Source organism: Piliocolobus tephrosceles, chromosome 9 (assembly GCF_002776525.5).
Source record: "Piliocolobus tephrosceles isolate RC106 chromosome 9, ASM277652v3, whole genome shotgun sequence".
Lineage (NCBI taxonomy): Eukaryota > Metazoa > Chordata > Mammalia > Primates > Cercopithecidae > Piliocolobus > Piliocolobus tephrosceles.
The window spans coordinates 65,268,935-65,282,929 of NC_045442.1; the positions used below are offsets into that span (position 1 = coordinate 65,268,935).

At 42.7% G+C, this 13,995-nt stretch overlaps 2 protein-coding genes across 5 annotated transcripts in view; both read left to right on the forward strand.

The window, feature by feature from the left end:
• Positions 1-6,873, forward strand: part of LOC111537915 — a 31,933-nt gene extending 25,060 nt beyond the window's left edge. The window contains exons 4-5 of one of the 3 annotated variants that reach the window (XM_026455323.1): positions 5,615-5,664; positions 6,734-6,868. In XM_026455323.1, coding sequence (XP_026311108.1) covers positions 5,615-5,664; positions 6,734-6,743 — 60 coding nt within the window. In that variant the 3' untranslated portion in view covers positions 6,744-6,868. Of the gene's footprint in view, positions 1-5,614; positions 5,665-6,208; positions 6,286-6,733 lie in introns of all 3 variants that reach the window. The other 2 variants (XM_023205051.2, XM_023205052.2) reach the window with 2 other exon arrangements.
• SRGN (serglycin) overlaps positions 6,781-13,995 on the forward strand; it is a 17,632-nt gene continuing 10,417 nt past the window's right edge. Inside the window, exon 1 of one of the 2 annotated variants that reach the window (XM_023205053.3) lies at positions 6,781-6,942. In XM_023205053.3, the coding sequence (XP_023060821.1) occupies positions 6,864-6,942 (79 nt within the window). In that variant the 5' untranslated portion in view covers positions 6,781-6,863. The remainder of the gene's footprint in view (positions 6,943-13,995) is intronic. The other variant, XM_023205054.2, reaches the window with a different exon arrangement.

A 13,995-nucleotide genomic window follows, 5' to 3' on the forward strand; every position in this document is an offset into this window, starting at 1 on the left:
TTGTCCTTTCTTTTAAGTCCCCTCTTGCAATTCTTCACCTGCTGACTTTTCCATAGTAAGCATTAATTAATTAGTTAATTATTTTTGAGACAGGGTCTCACTGTGTGGTCCAGGCTGGAGTGCAGTGTCACAGTCGTGGCTCACTGCAGACTTGAACTCCTGGCCTAAAGTGGTCCTCCTGCCTTGGCATCAGCTGCTGTGCCTGGCCTATTAATATATATATATATTTTTTTCTGAGACGGAGTCTCGTTCTGTTACCCAGGCTGGGGTGCAGTGGTGCCATCTTGGCTCACCGCAACCTCCACTTCCCAGGTTTAAGCGATTCTCCTGCCTCAGTAGCTGGGACTTCAGGTGCCTGCCACCACACCTGGCTATTTTTTTGTATTTTAAGTAGAGATGGGGTTTCACCATGTTGCTCAGCCTGGTTTCGAACTCCTGACCTCGTGATCTGCACACCTCGGCCTCCCAAAGTGCTGGGATTACAAGTGTGAGCCACTGCGCCCAGCCCTAAGTTTTTAATTAGAAAAGATAATTAACTAAAGATAGACAAAAATAATTTTAGAATATCATCAATAGATAGTGTGTCTTGGGAGAAAGGTAAGATTTAAGAAGTCAAACAGACCGGGTGCAGTGGCTCACACCTGTAATCCCAGGACTTTGGGAGGCCAAGGTGGGTGGATCATGAGGTCAGGAGATCTAGACCCCCCTGGCTAACACGGTGAAACCCTGTCTCTACTAAAAATACAAAAAATTCGCCAGGCATGGTGGTGGGCACCTGTAGTCCCAGCTACTCAGGAGGCTGAGGCAGGAGAATGGCGTGAACCCGGGAGGCGGAGCTTGCAGTGAGCTGAGATCACACCACTGCCCTCCAACATGGGCGACAGAGCGAGACTCTGACACACACAAAAAAAGAAGAAGTCAAATAAAGACCTCTTTTCTTGATTCCTATTCAAAGCGTCCTGCTCCCTTTAACCCACATGCCTACTCCTGTGCCCTTTCTGAAATATCCTGAGAGATTTGTTTTCACTATTTGTAATATCCTATAGTTTTTTGTAAGCCCTATAGTTTTGGAATTGAAATTTTGTGTCCTATTAGACTCAGGGTAGCATTTTGAGAAGTCCTTTAATGCCTTTCTTTTTTACAAATAGGATATTTGGCTGGACAAAGTGGCTTACACCTGTAATCCCAGCACTTTGAGAGGCCACGGCCCAAGTTCAAGACCAGCCTGGGCAACATAGTGAGACCCCCATCTCTACAAAACATTAAAAAATTAGCTGGGTGTGGTGGTGCATGCCTGTAGTCTCGGCTACTCAGGAGGCTGAGGAGGGAGGATTACTTGAGCCCAGGAGGTCAAGGCTGCAGTAAGCCATGATTGCTTCGCTGCATTCCAGCCTGATAACAAAGTTGAGACTCTGTCTCAAAAAAAAAAGAAAAAAAATTTTAAAGTACAGTTTTAGGGTGGGCACGGTGGCTCATGCCTGTAATCCCAGCACTTTGGGAGGCTGAGGTAGGCAGATCACTTGAGGCCAAGAATTCAAGACCAGCCTGGCCAATGTGGCAAAACCCTGTCTCTATTTAAAATAGAAAAATTAGCTGGGCGTGGTGGCACATGACCATAATCCCAGCTACTCAAGAGGCTGAAGAAGAAGGATCGCTTGAACCCAGAAGGTGGAGGTTGCAGTGAGCCATGATAGGGCCACTGTGCTCCAACCTAGGTGACAGAGCAAGACTCTGTCTCCAAAACAAAACAGACAAAAAACAAAAACAATACAATAACCCCAAATTCCTCAACTTTTAGGTATCTAGGGAGATTTCTGGACTAGGACTCTGAAGACTTTTAAGAAGGGGGGCAATCCTGCTCTTGGGAAACAATTTTTTTTTTTTTTTAGACAGAGTCTCCCTCTGTCACCCAGGCTGGGGTACAGTGGCACAATCTCGGCTCACTGCAACTTCTGCCTGGCAGGTTCAAGGGATTCTCTTGCCTCAGCCTCCTGAGTAGCTGGGGTTACAGGTGCATGCCACCACATCTGGCTAATTTTTTATATTTTTGGTAGAGAAAGGGTTTCACCATGTTGGCCAGGCTGGTCTCGAACTGCTGACCTCAAGCCATCTGTCCACCTCAGCCTCCCAAAGTGCTGGGATTACAGACGTGAGCCACCACACCAGGCCATGGGAAACTAACATTGATAGATGTGTGGCTAAGTGATGAGAAGGGAGGAGCTGGAGAAGGAGCTACATGGTCCTGCCAGGGACGCCCTTGAGCCTATGCCCTCTCCCAGGGCGCCCCTCCATTGTTACTCGGTAAGGAGACCAAGGACACAATGAGAGCTGCTCCCTTGGGACAAGAAGCATCAAGATAATTTCCTGCGTGGCGTGTGCCTGTAGTCCCAGCTACCTGGGAGGCTGAGGCAGAAGAATTGCTTGAGCCTTGGCATTTGATTCCAGCCTGAGCAACATAGCAAGACTTTGTCTTAAGAAAAAAAAAACGACAATTTTTTTTGTCTTGGCCACAGTCTCCCTGTCCCCTAAATGATTGAGGGTAGGAATGGAAGTGAATCAAAATAATAGGAAACTCAAAGTTGCCTGAGATCCATGAAAAAATGAGTCACTTTTTAAAAAATATGCCTTTTTTTCTGCAACATCTTTTTAAAAATCAGATGTTTTCTCATTTATATGGACTCTAAATAAAATGAAGATATCTTTTTTAAATGATAATTTTTTAGAAGTTTTATGGAAAACAAATTTTTTTGAGAGAGGTCTGGCTTTGTCACTCAGGCTACAGTACAGTGGCATGATCTGACTCACTGCGACCTCCACCTCTCTGTCTCAAGCTAGCCTCCCAACTCAGCCTCCCAAGTAACTGGGACTACAAGCATAAGCCACCATGCCCAGCTGATTTAGGTATTTTTCATAGAGTTGGGGTCTTGCCGTGTTGCCCAGGCTGATTTCAAACTCCTGAGCTCAAGTGATCCGCAAACCTTGGCCTCCCAAAGTGCTGGGATTACGAATGTGGGCAACTGTGCTGGCTTATTATGAAAATTCTCAAAGATATATTAAAGCAGGGAGGATAGTAGAATGAACCTTCGTTTACTCATTGCTCAACTTCAGCAGTTATCAAACCCCCACTATACCCTTCCCATCCCCCCTCACACCGGATTATTTAGAAGCAAATTCTAGTCATTTTATCATGCTAAACAGCAATGTTTAGCATGTACCTCTACAAGAAAATAACAAAAAGGACTTCTGATTATTTACAAATCTTAATCTTGTTTCCCTTTCATTCCTCATCTATCGGGGGCACGGATTAGGAAGCTTGAGTTCTAACCCTGGTTTGCCACTTGCTTACAGTGTGAGCAGGGGCAAATCGTTTAACCTTTCCGGACTTGGCATTTTTCTCACCTGAGTGAGGGAATTCGATGATTTCCAAGGTCCCTTCTAGTTCTAGAAATCAAAAATTCACGCAACGGCCATCCTTGTGTGAAACATACAGATTTGGTGCAGTACCTATTTACTGGTTTTTGTTTGTTTGTTTTTGGTGCACTGCCCAGTTCAGAGTCAAGACCCTCTCAATGAAGAGCCCAGCAAAAGGTCTAGAGGCTGCTAGTGGTGGAATCTTTAACCTGGAGCTTTAAAAAAGAAATAAGCCTTGGAGCTGCCCCTCTGTGCAGTTTCATGCTGCCTTCAGTATCTCTTCTCATAACCTCAATTTATCTTTTTTTTTTTTTTCTTTTTTTGAGATGGAGTCTTGCTCTGTTGCCCAGGCTGGAGTGCAGTGGCACGATCTCTGCTTACTGCAAACTCTGCCGCCCAGTTTCAAGCGATTCTCTTGCCTCAGCCTCCTGAGTACCTGGTATTAGAGGTGCCTGCCACCATGTCCAAATAATGTTTTTGTATTTTTAGTAGAGACAGGGTTTCACCATGTTGTCCAGGCTAGTCTCAAACTCCTGACCTTAGGTGATCCGCCTGCCTTGGCCTCCCAAAGTGCTCGTGTGAGCCACCCCGCCCTACCGGCGACCTGTTACTTTATTAAATAAGAGGAATTGAGTTCTGTCATGTTCCAGGTGACTGTGAAGGAATAAGAATACTCATTTTATGGCCAAATCAACTGTGTGTGAAGTAAAGTAGGTGCATTTCAGGTTGCCTGGTAAAAGAAGGATTAAGTCTGGTGTAGGGTTTGTCTTTTAAAATTGTGGAAAACATGGATATCGTAGATTGAATTTTAGGGAAAGATGTGGGTCCTATTGGGTTAATAGTGGAATCTTTGGGTAAGATCGTGCCCAGCCCTGAGGACTGTTGCCAACGCTTCCCTCACCGCGTATGCCATGTGCTCCTGAGGACATCCTCTCGTTGGCTTCCCACACCATCATTACAACTGGAACAAGGGACGCATAAAGAGTGAGTGGCCCAGCGTGGCTCAGCTGGTGACGGACATGGGCTTGGACCCAGGACTTCCAACTGCTGCAGTATGTGTCCTGCTCCCCTACAGCTTGAAGCAGGGCTAGGGAAATGAAATTGAAGGACTTCTTGGAAAAAGAAACTTGATTATCAGCGTAGTGGTACGCTATGCTGAATGCTTATGAAGAGCAAATGCTTATGAATACTGCACCTGTGCTTTAAAAGTCACCATGAGCTGGGCATTGTGGCTCACGTCTATAATCCCAGCACTTTGGGAGGCTGAGACAGGTGGATCACTTGAGGTCAGGAGTTCGAGGTCAGCTTGGCCAATCTGAAAAAAACCCCATCGCTACAAAAAAAAAAAAAAAAGAAAGAAAGAAAGAAAGAAAGAAAGAAAGAAAATTAGCCAAACCCACTTGCTTGAACCCAGGAGGTGGAGGCCCAGCCTAGGCGACAGAGAGAGAGAGAGGGAAAAAAATAAAAAACAAACACCACCACCACCATGACCCAGAAAAAGAAAGAAACAAAGAAAAAAAAAAAATAAAACCACAAAGTTCCCAAATGGAAAAAGTCCCTAAAATTACCATTTTAAAGCACAAGCCCTAATCAGCTCTGGGGATTTGTAGGAAACTCATCAAAGTTATTGATAGGAACTATTGTTTTGGTGCCAGGGTTTTCAATTGGGAGTTAGATTAAAAAGGACCAAAGATGATAGCTGATATTTCAAACTGAAACCAACGTTCCTCAGTGGAAAGCTTTCCGGGACAGTGCATTTTGGGGTTGGTTACTGTGCTTGGAGATGCCCCTGGGTTGGAGGACACACTTCTGGCTGATTTGAGGGGTTTCTGAAGAGAGCCAAAATGTGCACTCTTTGTGTTCTTGCACCACGGCTATTAGTCTGTGAGACTCTGTCCTTAGCAGGAAATGGTAAAGGAATCAGCAGGAAGCCTAAAACAAGGGAAGGGAAACTCCTCCCTCCTATCAAAGGCCAGGCAAGGGCGAGGATGAGAATAGAGAGTGGGGCATGTGCATTAAGCCGTCTGGGGTAGCGGTCGGGATAGACATGTTGAAATGGAGAGTGTTCGAATCTTGAAAGGAAGTAAGCAAAATTTATACGCCACAAGGGCAAGGATGTATGATAGGCTTGTATTTATTGTATAACTTTATTTTATTATATTATTTTTATTTTTTTGAAATGGAATCTCTTTCTGTCGCCCAGGCTGGAGTGCAACGGCACGATCTCGGCTCACTGCAACCTCTGCCTCCCAGGTTCAAGTGATTCTCCTACCCCTGCCTCCCAAGTAGCTGGGACTACAGGCACCCGCCACTGCGCCCGGCTAAGTTTTTGTATTTTTAGTAGAGACAGGGTTTCACCGTGTTAGCCAGGATGGTCTTGATCTCCTCACCTCGTGATGCGCCTGCCTCGGCCTCCCAAAGTGCTGGGATTACAGGCGTGGACCACAGCACCCGACCTTTATTGTATAACTTTAATATAGAGCCTTAGTCCTCCAGAAATCTGCATGATGCCCAGGGAAAAAGCTGTTCCTTTATCTACATGAGGCAGAGGTTTGTGTTGTTTGCTGAGGTCCAGCAGCTCGCTGTGAGAACAATCTCTCCCTCATTCCTGATTTCTGGCTTATTCAAGGCCAGAGGACCCAAAACTCAACTTGAAAATTTTGACTAGGAGAACAGATAAAAGTAGAAATGGAATCCAATCATAAGAAATGCTCAGTGTGAAGGAGAGAGGAATGCAAAAGAATTTTTCTGTTTTACTATGGTCTTTGTAACTGAAAATCGTATGTTCTTGAGATAGAGAGCTGATGATCCAATGCAAGAAACTGAGTTTAAGAAGAAACTGTTCATCTGAAATCCGACAACTCATTCTTGAAGGTTAGAGCTCAGCTTTGAAGTTTCACCTCACGAGCTTGGCTCAGTGAGATATGCTACTCCCCGGTGAAAAAGAAAATGAAGAGAATGTTTTATGTTGAAAGTGCTCGGTGATGAAAAGGCAGCACCTAGCTCCCTTATCTCATCAAAAATGCAGCAGATTCTTAATATTAGCAATCTCGTGTTTAGATTGTTACCTGAGGTGAAACCCTGTCTCTACTAAAAATACCTAAGGAAAGGAAAAACAAACTGTCCCGAATGCTGAATCTACTGTTTCAGTAGGGGAAAAAAATTTCTGGCAGGCAAGTGGCAAACAACAAAACTTTTGAAAAAGCAGGCCTGGGGGGAGTCCAGTACAGTTTCATAATGGGTATGAATAGTTATTTTACTGTGTTCCCCCCCGCCAACTTTCTTTCTGGGTTTTGATGTGGATCTCTTTCTATTTGTTCAGGAAATTGTGACGTGTGTTCTGGGCAGGGTTTGAGGTTTTGGAACCTTTTCTAAAAGGGACAGAGAGCACCCTGCTACATTTCCTAATCAAGAAGTTGGCGTGCAGCCGAGAGAGCTGGAGTGAGTTGGTCATGATGCAGAAGCTACTCAAATGCAGTCCGCTTGTCCTGGCTCTTGCCCTCATCCTGGTTCTGGAATCCTCAGTTCAAGGTAAGACTCAGGAGTCTTGTTCCCCAGCCATCTTCTCTGTAAGCCCCATAGTCCATACAAGTCATTATATTCATTTTAAGGCATAGAATGTATAAAAATATTGTGGGAAAGGAGGCAAAGAAGAAGGATTTGGGGTCGCCGAACCCTTTAATATGAGTTCAGTTAAGTTTGGTACCAAGAAAAATTAAACTCAGTGGCCTGTGCATTCTTGTAAACTCTTACAATGATTGAAATGTGCTATTTGGGGATGAAAATGTGAGGTTTATACATTTTAAAAAGCTCAAGGAATCCAGAAAATGACTCCTGTGCGTGTTGCATGGAGGAGATGGCACCTTTGAGTTTTGGGGGTTTCTGCCTGCCCCTCAGTGTCTACATCAGCCCCAAGTTCTAGTGCGCTGTGATGGTGTCATCGTTATTTTAATACTGGGATATGTTATATTCCAATTGGGGTGAATCTGACTGTGTGTCTTTTTTTTTCTTCTTTTTTTTTTTTTTTAAAGATAAACTTGGTTCTTACTGAAAACTCAATTATGGTTAGACATAGTTAATGTAAACCCTCTCAGATTTTAAAGAGAAGGCCAAATAATTTGGTATTTATATTGTTGCTCAGAGAAACATCATATTCGGAAATATCTTCCTACGTTTATCTATCATTTAGTGTTGTTTAGTCAGACTCTGAAACAACTTAAAACCTCTAATGACTGAGACAATGAAAATGATAGGTTTGTAAGAAAAATACAATTTGTTCTTCTTTGATAAATAAGGAATCATGTCTAAATAAGACAGAGATCATGGCTCGATAGAGAGATGGCTGAGCTTATAGTCGAAAAACATTGGTAAGGGAAATGTTGAGTCACAATGACACACATTTTCTAGATTTGTTTCGTCAAAACGACTTTTGGTTGTCATGATCTTGCTTCCGGTGGAGATGAAATCTTACAGATGATCACAGAGACATTCATTTTATGCTAGAAATTTATAAAATAATTTTCTTCTAGTTATGCTAATACTGAAAAAAGAGGAAGTAATGTTTCTCGAACTTTATTAATCTATGTATTTTTAAAATATAAAACGTTGTCAGTTTTAGGGAACAGGCTTCCCTGGGATCTTTTGGGGGAATATCTTCAGCTTGATGAAATAATTCCCAAATAACCATGTGGTCTGACAAAATCGAGAGTAATAAGGCCCATACTTTAGTACAGTCTTGAGTGGCCAGATGGTGCTGAGCATACCCTAACCACAGATACATAAGTCTTTATGTTTTCAAAATTTCCCAGAAACATGAATTTCCCACTAAGATTCATTAAGGAAAACTAGAATGAAAACAAAAACTTTCCTTGGACAGTATTTATTAGAAAGAAATGAAGAAGACCGGGCGTGGTGGCTCACACCTGTAATCCCAGCACTTTGGGAGGCCAAGGCAGGCGGATCATGAGGTCAGGAGTTCGAAACCAGCCTGGCCAACATAGTGAAACCCCATCTCTACTAAAATTACAAAAAAATTAGCCTGGTGTGGTGGCACGCACCTGTCATCCCAGCTACTTAGGAGGCTGAGGCTCAATTGCTTGAACCTGGGAGGCAGAGGTTGCAGTGAGCTGAGATCACACCACTGTACTCCAGCCCGGGTGACAGTGCAAGACTCTGTCAGAAAAAAAGAAAGAGAGGAAGAGAGAAAGAGAGAGAAAGGAAAGAAAGAAAGGGAAAGAAAGAAAGAAAATAATTCATCATGAAATTGTATAGAATACTAGCATTTATGCCATGACCTCATAGGTTTAGCTCTTTGTTAGAAAAGGAAACCATAGAAAGAGATAAGGGAGAAACTGACAAACTAGGGTGTTTCCGAAAAAAGGCTCTTGGTATCGGGCTCAAGGGCCTGTACCCACATCTGAGCGTGCAGGGAAATAGATGTCCCCGACTGGCTGCACGTGTGAGTGACTGCAGCACAGGCTGTGATGTGAAGAGTCGTGACACCATTTCCTCATACCTCCACGCAATGCCAGATATTATTCGACAACATTCTTCCTGTCTTGTAAAAAGTGTTTATCTAGCCCCTTGGTTTGGTTGATCAAATCAACTAGGCTTTTGGCTTGCTTTTACTAAGCATATTCAAAACCATTTCAGGTTACTATAATGGTTTGCTCAGGTTGCCATAACAAAGTACCACGGACTGAGTGGCTTAAACAACAGAAGTTTATTTCCTCACAGTTCTGAAAATGGGAGTCCAAGATCAAGGTGCTGGCAGGGTCGGTCACATTCTGAGGACTTTCTCCTTGGCTTATAGATGGCACCTTCTCCCTTGTCTGCACATGGTCTTTCCTCCATGCATCCGTGTCTTAATACCGTCTTCTTAGAAGGTTACCAGACATTGGATCAAAGCCACCCTAATGGCCTCATCTTAACTAACTATATCTGCAGTGACCCTATTTCTGAACAATTTCACATTGTGGGATTCTGTGGGTTAGAACTTCAACATATGAATTTGATAGTGGTATATTTTTACTATTAGTCAAACCCAAGTAAAGATGTGGGGTAAGACTGTGTCTACCAAGCACAAAGAAATGGAAATTTGGGGATGTGTGGGTAACACTGGACAGCACAGATGACTAATCTATCTCCAGGGGATTTGATGAGGCCTGTGAATCCTATACTCTTATTGCCTCTCTTTTTCAATATACCCATAAAGAAAAAAAAAATGGAATACCCGTGAACAGGTGCAACCAAGGGGGCCAGGCCCCCCATGTGTCCACTGTATACTGTCTCCTAACGCACAGGAATGATACTGATCCACTCCTTGTGCTGCTGTTTGTAAAGTGATTTCACATCCATTCTCTGGTAATTATCAACACATTCCCTATGAGAAGGAATTAGCATTAATTATAGAGGAGAAAACTGGATCTGACATTTCTCATCTCATTTGCTCTTGCAAAAAATTTGTGAGTCATGCGCAAGACCCATTACAACTAATTAACGACTGAACTGGTCATCTAATTTCAAGGTCAGAATTAACTTTCTATTGCAGCTCATGGATTTGAGGTTTTCTTTATTTAAACAAACAAACAAACAAACAGAAAATCCTTTGACTGTAGCCCTTGCTGTAATGTTTCCCACTGAACTGAGGGAGAAATTGAAAGTAAACTTAGGAGCTTTTTATAGCTTGTCAAACCGTGCAAGAGTTGGGGACGCTTATCCGTCCTGTGGAATTGGTAGACCAGGAGGAAGTCACTCCGGCTTAGATAATGCTACCATTCTGAATGAATCAAATGGTCTTCTTTTCCCCTTCATGGTAGTTGCTGCTTAAGTTTCTCTAACATGCCTGCAGTAAGTTTCCATTAAGAATAGGAAATTAGGCCTGGTGCAGTGGCTCACGTCTATAGTCTTAGCACTTTGGGAGAACGAGGAAGGTGGATTACTTGAGGTCAGGAGTTAAAGACCAGCCTGGCCAACATGGTGAAACCCCCGTCTCTACTAAAAATACAAAAATTAGCCGGACATGGTGGCATGCACCTGTAATCCCAGCTACTCGAGAGGCTGAGGCAGGAGAACTACATGAATCTGGGAGGTGGAGGTTGCAGTGAGCCAAGATCATCCCACTGCACTCCAGCCTGGGTGACAGACTGAGACTCCGTCTCAAAAAACAAAAAAAAAGTTAGTACATTGTGATTATGTTGGGGGAAAAGTCAGTGCCATAATATAAAAAGGTATGGACTATTGGAGAAAGTTGTTTGCTTTGGTAACATTTACTCATAGAAAGTATGAGGATTCAGGGTGGTGGGGGAGGTGGGCAGTGAGGGATAGGATTCAAATAAAAACCATTCTTTCCCTTGGAATCCACCTCACAATTAACCAACAAATCCCATCAGTGGGCCTTTTAGGAAGATAACATTTCTGTCCATGAGCATGCCCACTGTAATCACAAGACATTTATCTCAAGCAAGATAGAGTCAAGATACTCTCACAACCACAGGGGCTGGAACTGTAAATTTTCACATCCTGCCAACGCCCTTGAATAGCTATGGCAATAATTTAGTGTGTGTAATTTGTTCTTTATTTTAAAGTACATTTAACATAATCGGCCCCAAATTAGATAGACTTTTGGAGTGGGAGTCCTTCTACTTTTGATTTATTTATAAAATTTTAAAATAGCTTTGTTGAGATGGTGTTCACATACCATACAATTCACCCATTAAAAGTGTTTAATTCAATGATTAGGCCAGGTGTGGTGGCTGATGCTTGTAATTCCAGCACTTTGGGAGGCCAAGGCAAATGGATCACTTGAGGTCAGGAGTTTGAGACCAGTCTGGCCAACATGGCGAGAACTTGTCTCTACTAAAAATACAAAAATTAACTGGGCGTGGTGGTGTGCACCTGTAATTCCAGCTACTTGGGAGGCTGAGGCAGGAGAATCACTTGAACCTGGGAGGCAGAGGTTGCAGTTAGCTGAGATCGCACCACTGCACTCCAGTCTGGATGACGGAGTAAGACTGTCTCAAAAAAAAAAAAAAAAAAAGTGTTCAATTCAATATTGTTTAGTATGTTCAGAGTCATGCAGCCATCACCATAATTGCTTTTAGAACATTTTCATCATCCCCAAGAAGAAAGCCTTCGTTATGATTTTTAATTAGCTGAGATTCTGAACTCTGGGGGAATTTTGTATTCTAGAAATATTTTTTACTAATTTGCTACAGTTGTATTTGTCATGCTGGTGAAAAGATGTGGTCTTTCACCTGGATGCTTTCTCATTAAGCATTATTTTTCTGTTTAGCTTCCTATGTAAGCAATTTTCTCAGCTTGATATTCAGTGTGTCAGTGGCTTGCAGGACTGCCTAGGCCTCCTCTGTCCAATATGGTAGCCACAAGTCGCTTGTGGCTACCGAACACTTGAAATGTGGCGAGGCCAAATTGGGACATGCTGTGAATGCAAAATATACACGATTTGGAAGCCTTAGTAAGAAGAAAAGAATGCAAAATATCCCATTAATAACTTTTATATTGATGATATGTTAAAGGACAATATTTGAATATATTTTTAGGTTAAATAAAATGTATTACAATTAATTTCACCTGTTACTTTTTACGTTTAAAAATATGGCCGCTAGAACATTTAAAACTCTGTGGTTTGCTTTATGTTTCTATTGGACAGAGCTGGTCTAGACAGCATAAGGTGTGAAGACACCGCCCTCTGCTGGAGAAGATGCTGGATTTTTATTTCGCCTACAGGAAGAGACGTATAAATAGCAATTAGATGCCAGACTAATGCTACCTCAGGAAAGAATCAAAAGGAAAGAAGAGGAAAACCAGGCCAGGCGCGGAGGCTCACGCCTGTAATCCCAGCACTTTGGGAGGCAGAGGCGAGAGGATCACGAAGTCAGGAGATCGAGACCATCCTGGCTAACTCCGTCTCTACTAAAAATGCAAAAAACTAGCTGGGCATGGTGACACGCGCCTGTAATCCCAGCTACTCGGGAGCCTGAGGCAGGAGAATAGCTTGAACCCAGGTGGCGGAGGTTGCAGTGAGCTGAAATGTGCCACAGCACTCCAGCCTGGGCAACAGAGCCAGACTCTATCTCAAAATAAAAAAAAACAAAAAGAAAGAAAAAAGAAAAGAAAAGAAAAGAAAGAAAGTCCATAAACTGAGAATCCTAGAGATACTAAATGGTAGAATGGGAATTTGAACTTAAATTTATAAGATGTTCACTATCAGAGATCATAGGCCATTGTCGTCCTCCTTCTCATGAGAGAAACTAGCAATGAAGAGCTCTGACTATGTGCTAGGTACTACTCTGAGAACCTAACATTTGTATCTCATTATTAGCTGTATTACTGCTCCATCCTACTGATGAGAAAATTGAGGCACAGGGAGTTTAAGTTGGCCAAGATCACACAGCCAGTAAGGGGCAGACATTGAAAGGTCATTTTCCCTGCCTTATCCCACCCTCCAGGCAATGGCAGAGCTAACTCATTTTGGACAAGCAGCTCTCCCAGACTAGACATTGTAAGCTATACTCAGGAATTACAGGAAAGATTATGATAGAATAATATATAGTTACAAAGAAAAGAAAGAAAATCCAATGGGAGAATATTTACTGTTTTCTATATTAAAGTGTTTAATGTTTATGTTTTTAGAGGAATACTGTTTATTATAGCAATTTAGAAAAAAAAATGAGAAAAAAAAAAACAAAGATTCTACCACCAGTTATTTCTGTGTATTTCCTTCCGTTTTCCCCCCCATGTCTGTTTATATAATTGAAACTTTTATTCACACAAAGTGGTATTCTGATTTTCTCAGTTATTTTTATTTATTTTTAATTTTGTAAATTTTTTCTTCTGAGACAGTCTGCTCTGTCACCCAGGCTGGGGTGCAGTCGTGCAATCTTGGCTCACTGTGACCTCCCAGGCTCAAGCAATCCTCCTGTCTCAGCCTCTTAAGCAGCTGGGACTACAGGTGCGTGCTACCACATCCAGCTAATTTTTAAAATCTTTTTTTTTTTTTGGCAGAGATGGGAGTCTATCTATGTTGCCCAGCCTGGTATTGAACTCCTGGGCTCAAGTGATCCTCCCACCTCAGTCTCCCAAAGTGCTGGGACTTCAGGCGTAAGCTATCATACCCAGCCTAATTTTTACTTTTATTTTATTTAAAAAAAAAAAAAAAGGTATTGCCCTACCCGCCTCTCACCCTCTCACTCATTTTTAAGTATAAATTTTTCTACAATGCCACATCATCTTTTCCATAAAAAGTACTTTTGACTGGGCGCAGTGGCTCACACCTGTAATTCCAGCACTTTGGGAGACCGAGGTGGGTGGATCACCTGAGGTCAGGAGTTCGAGACCAGCCTGGCCAACATGATGAAACCCTGTCTCTACTAAAAATACAAAAGTTAGCCGGGCGTGATTGTGGGCACCTGTCATCCTAGCTACTCAGGAGGCTGAGGCAGGAGAATCGCTTGAACCTGGGAGGCAGAGGTTGCAGTGAGCCGAGACTGCACCACTGCACTGCAGCCTGGGTAACAGAGTGAGACTCCGTATTAAAAAAAAAAAAAAAAAAAAAAAAAAAAG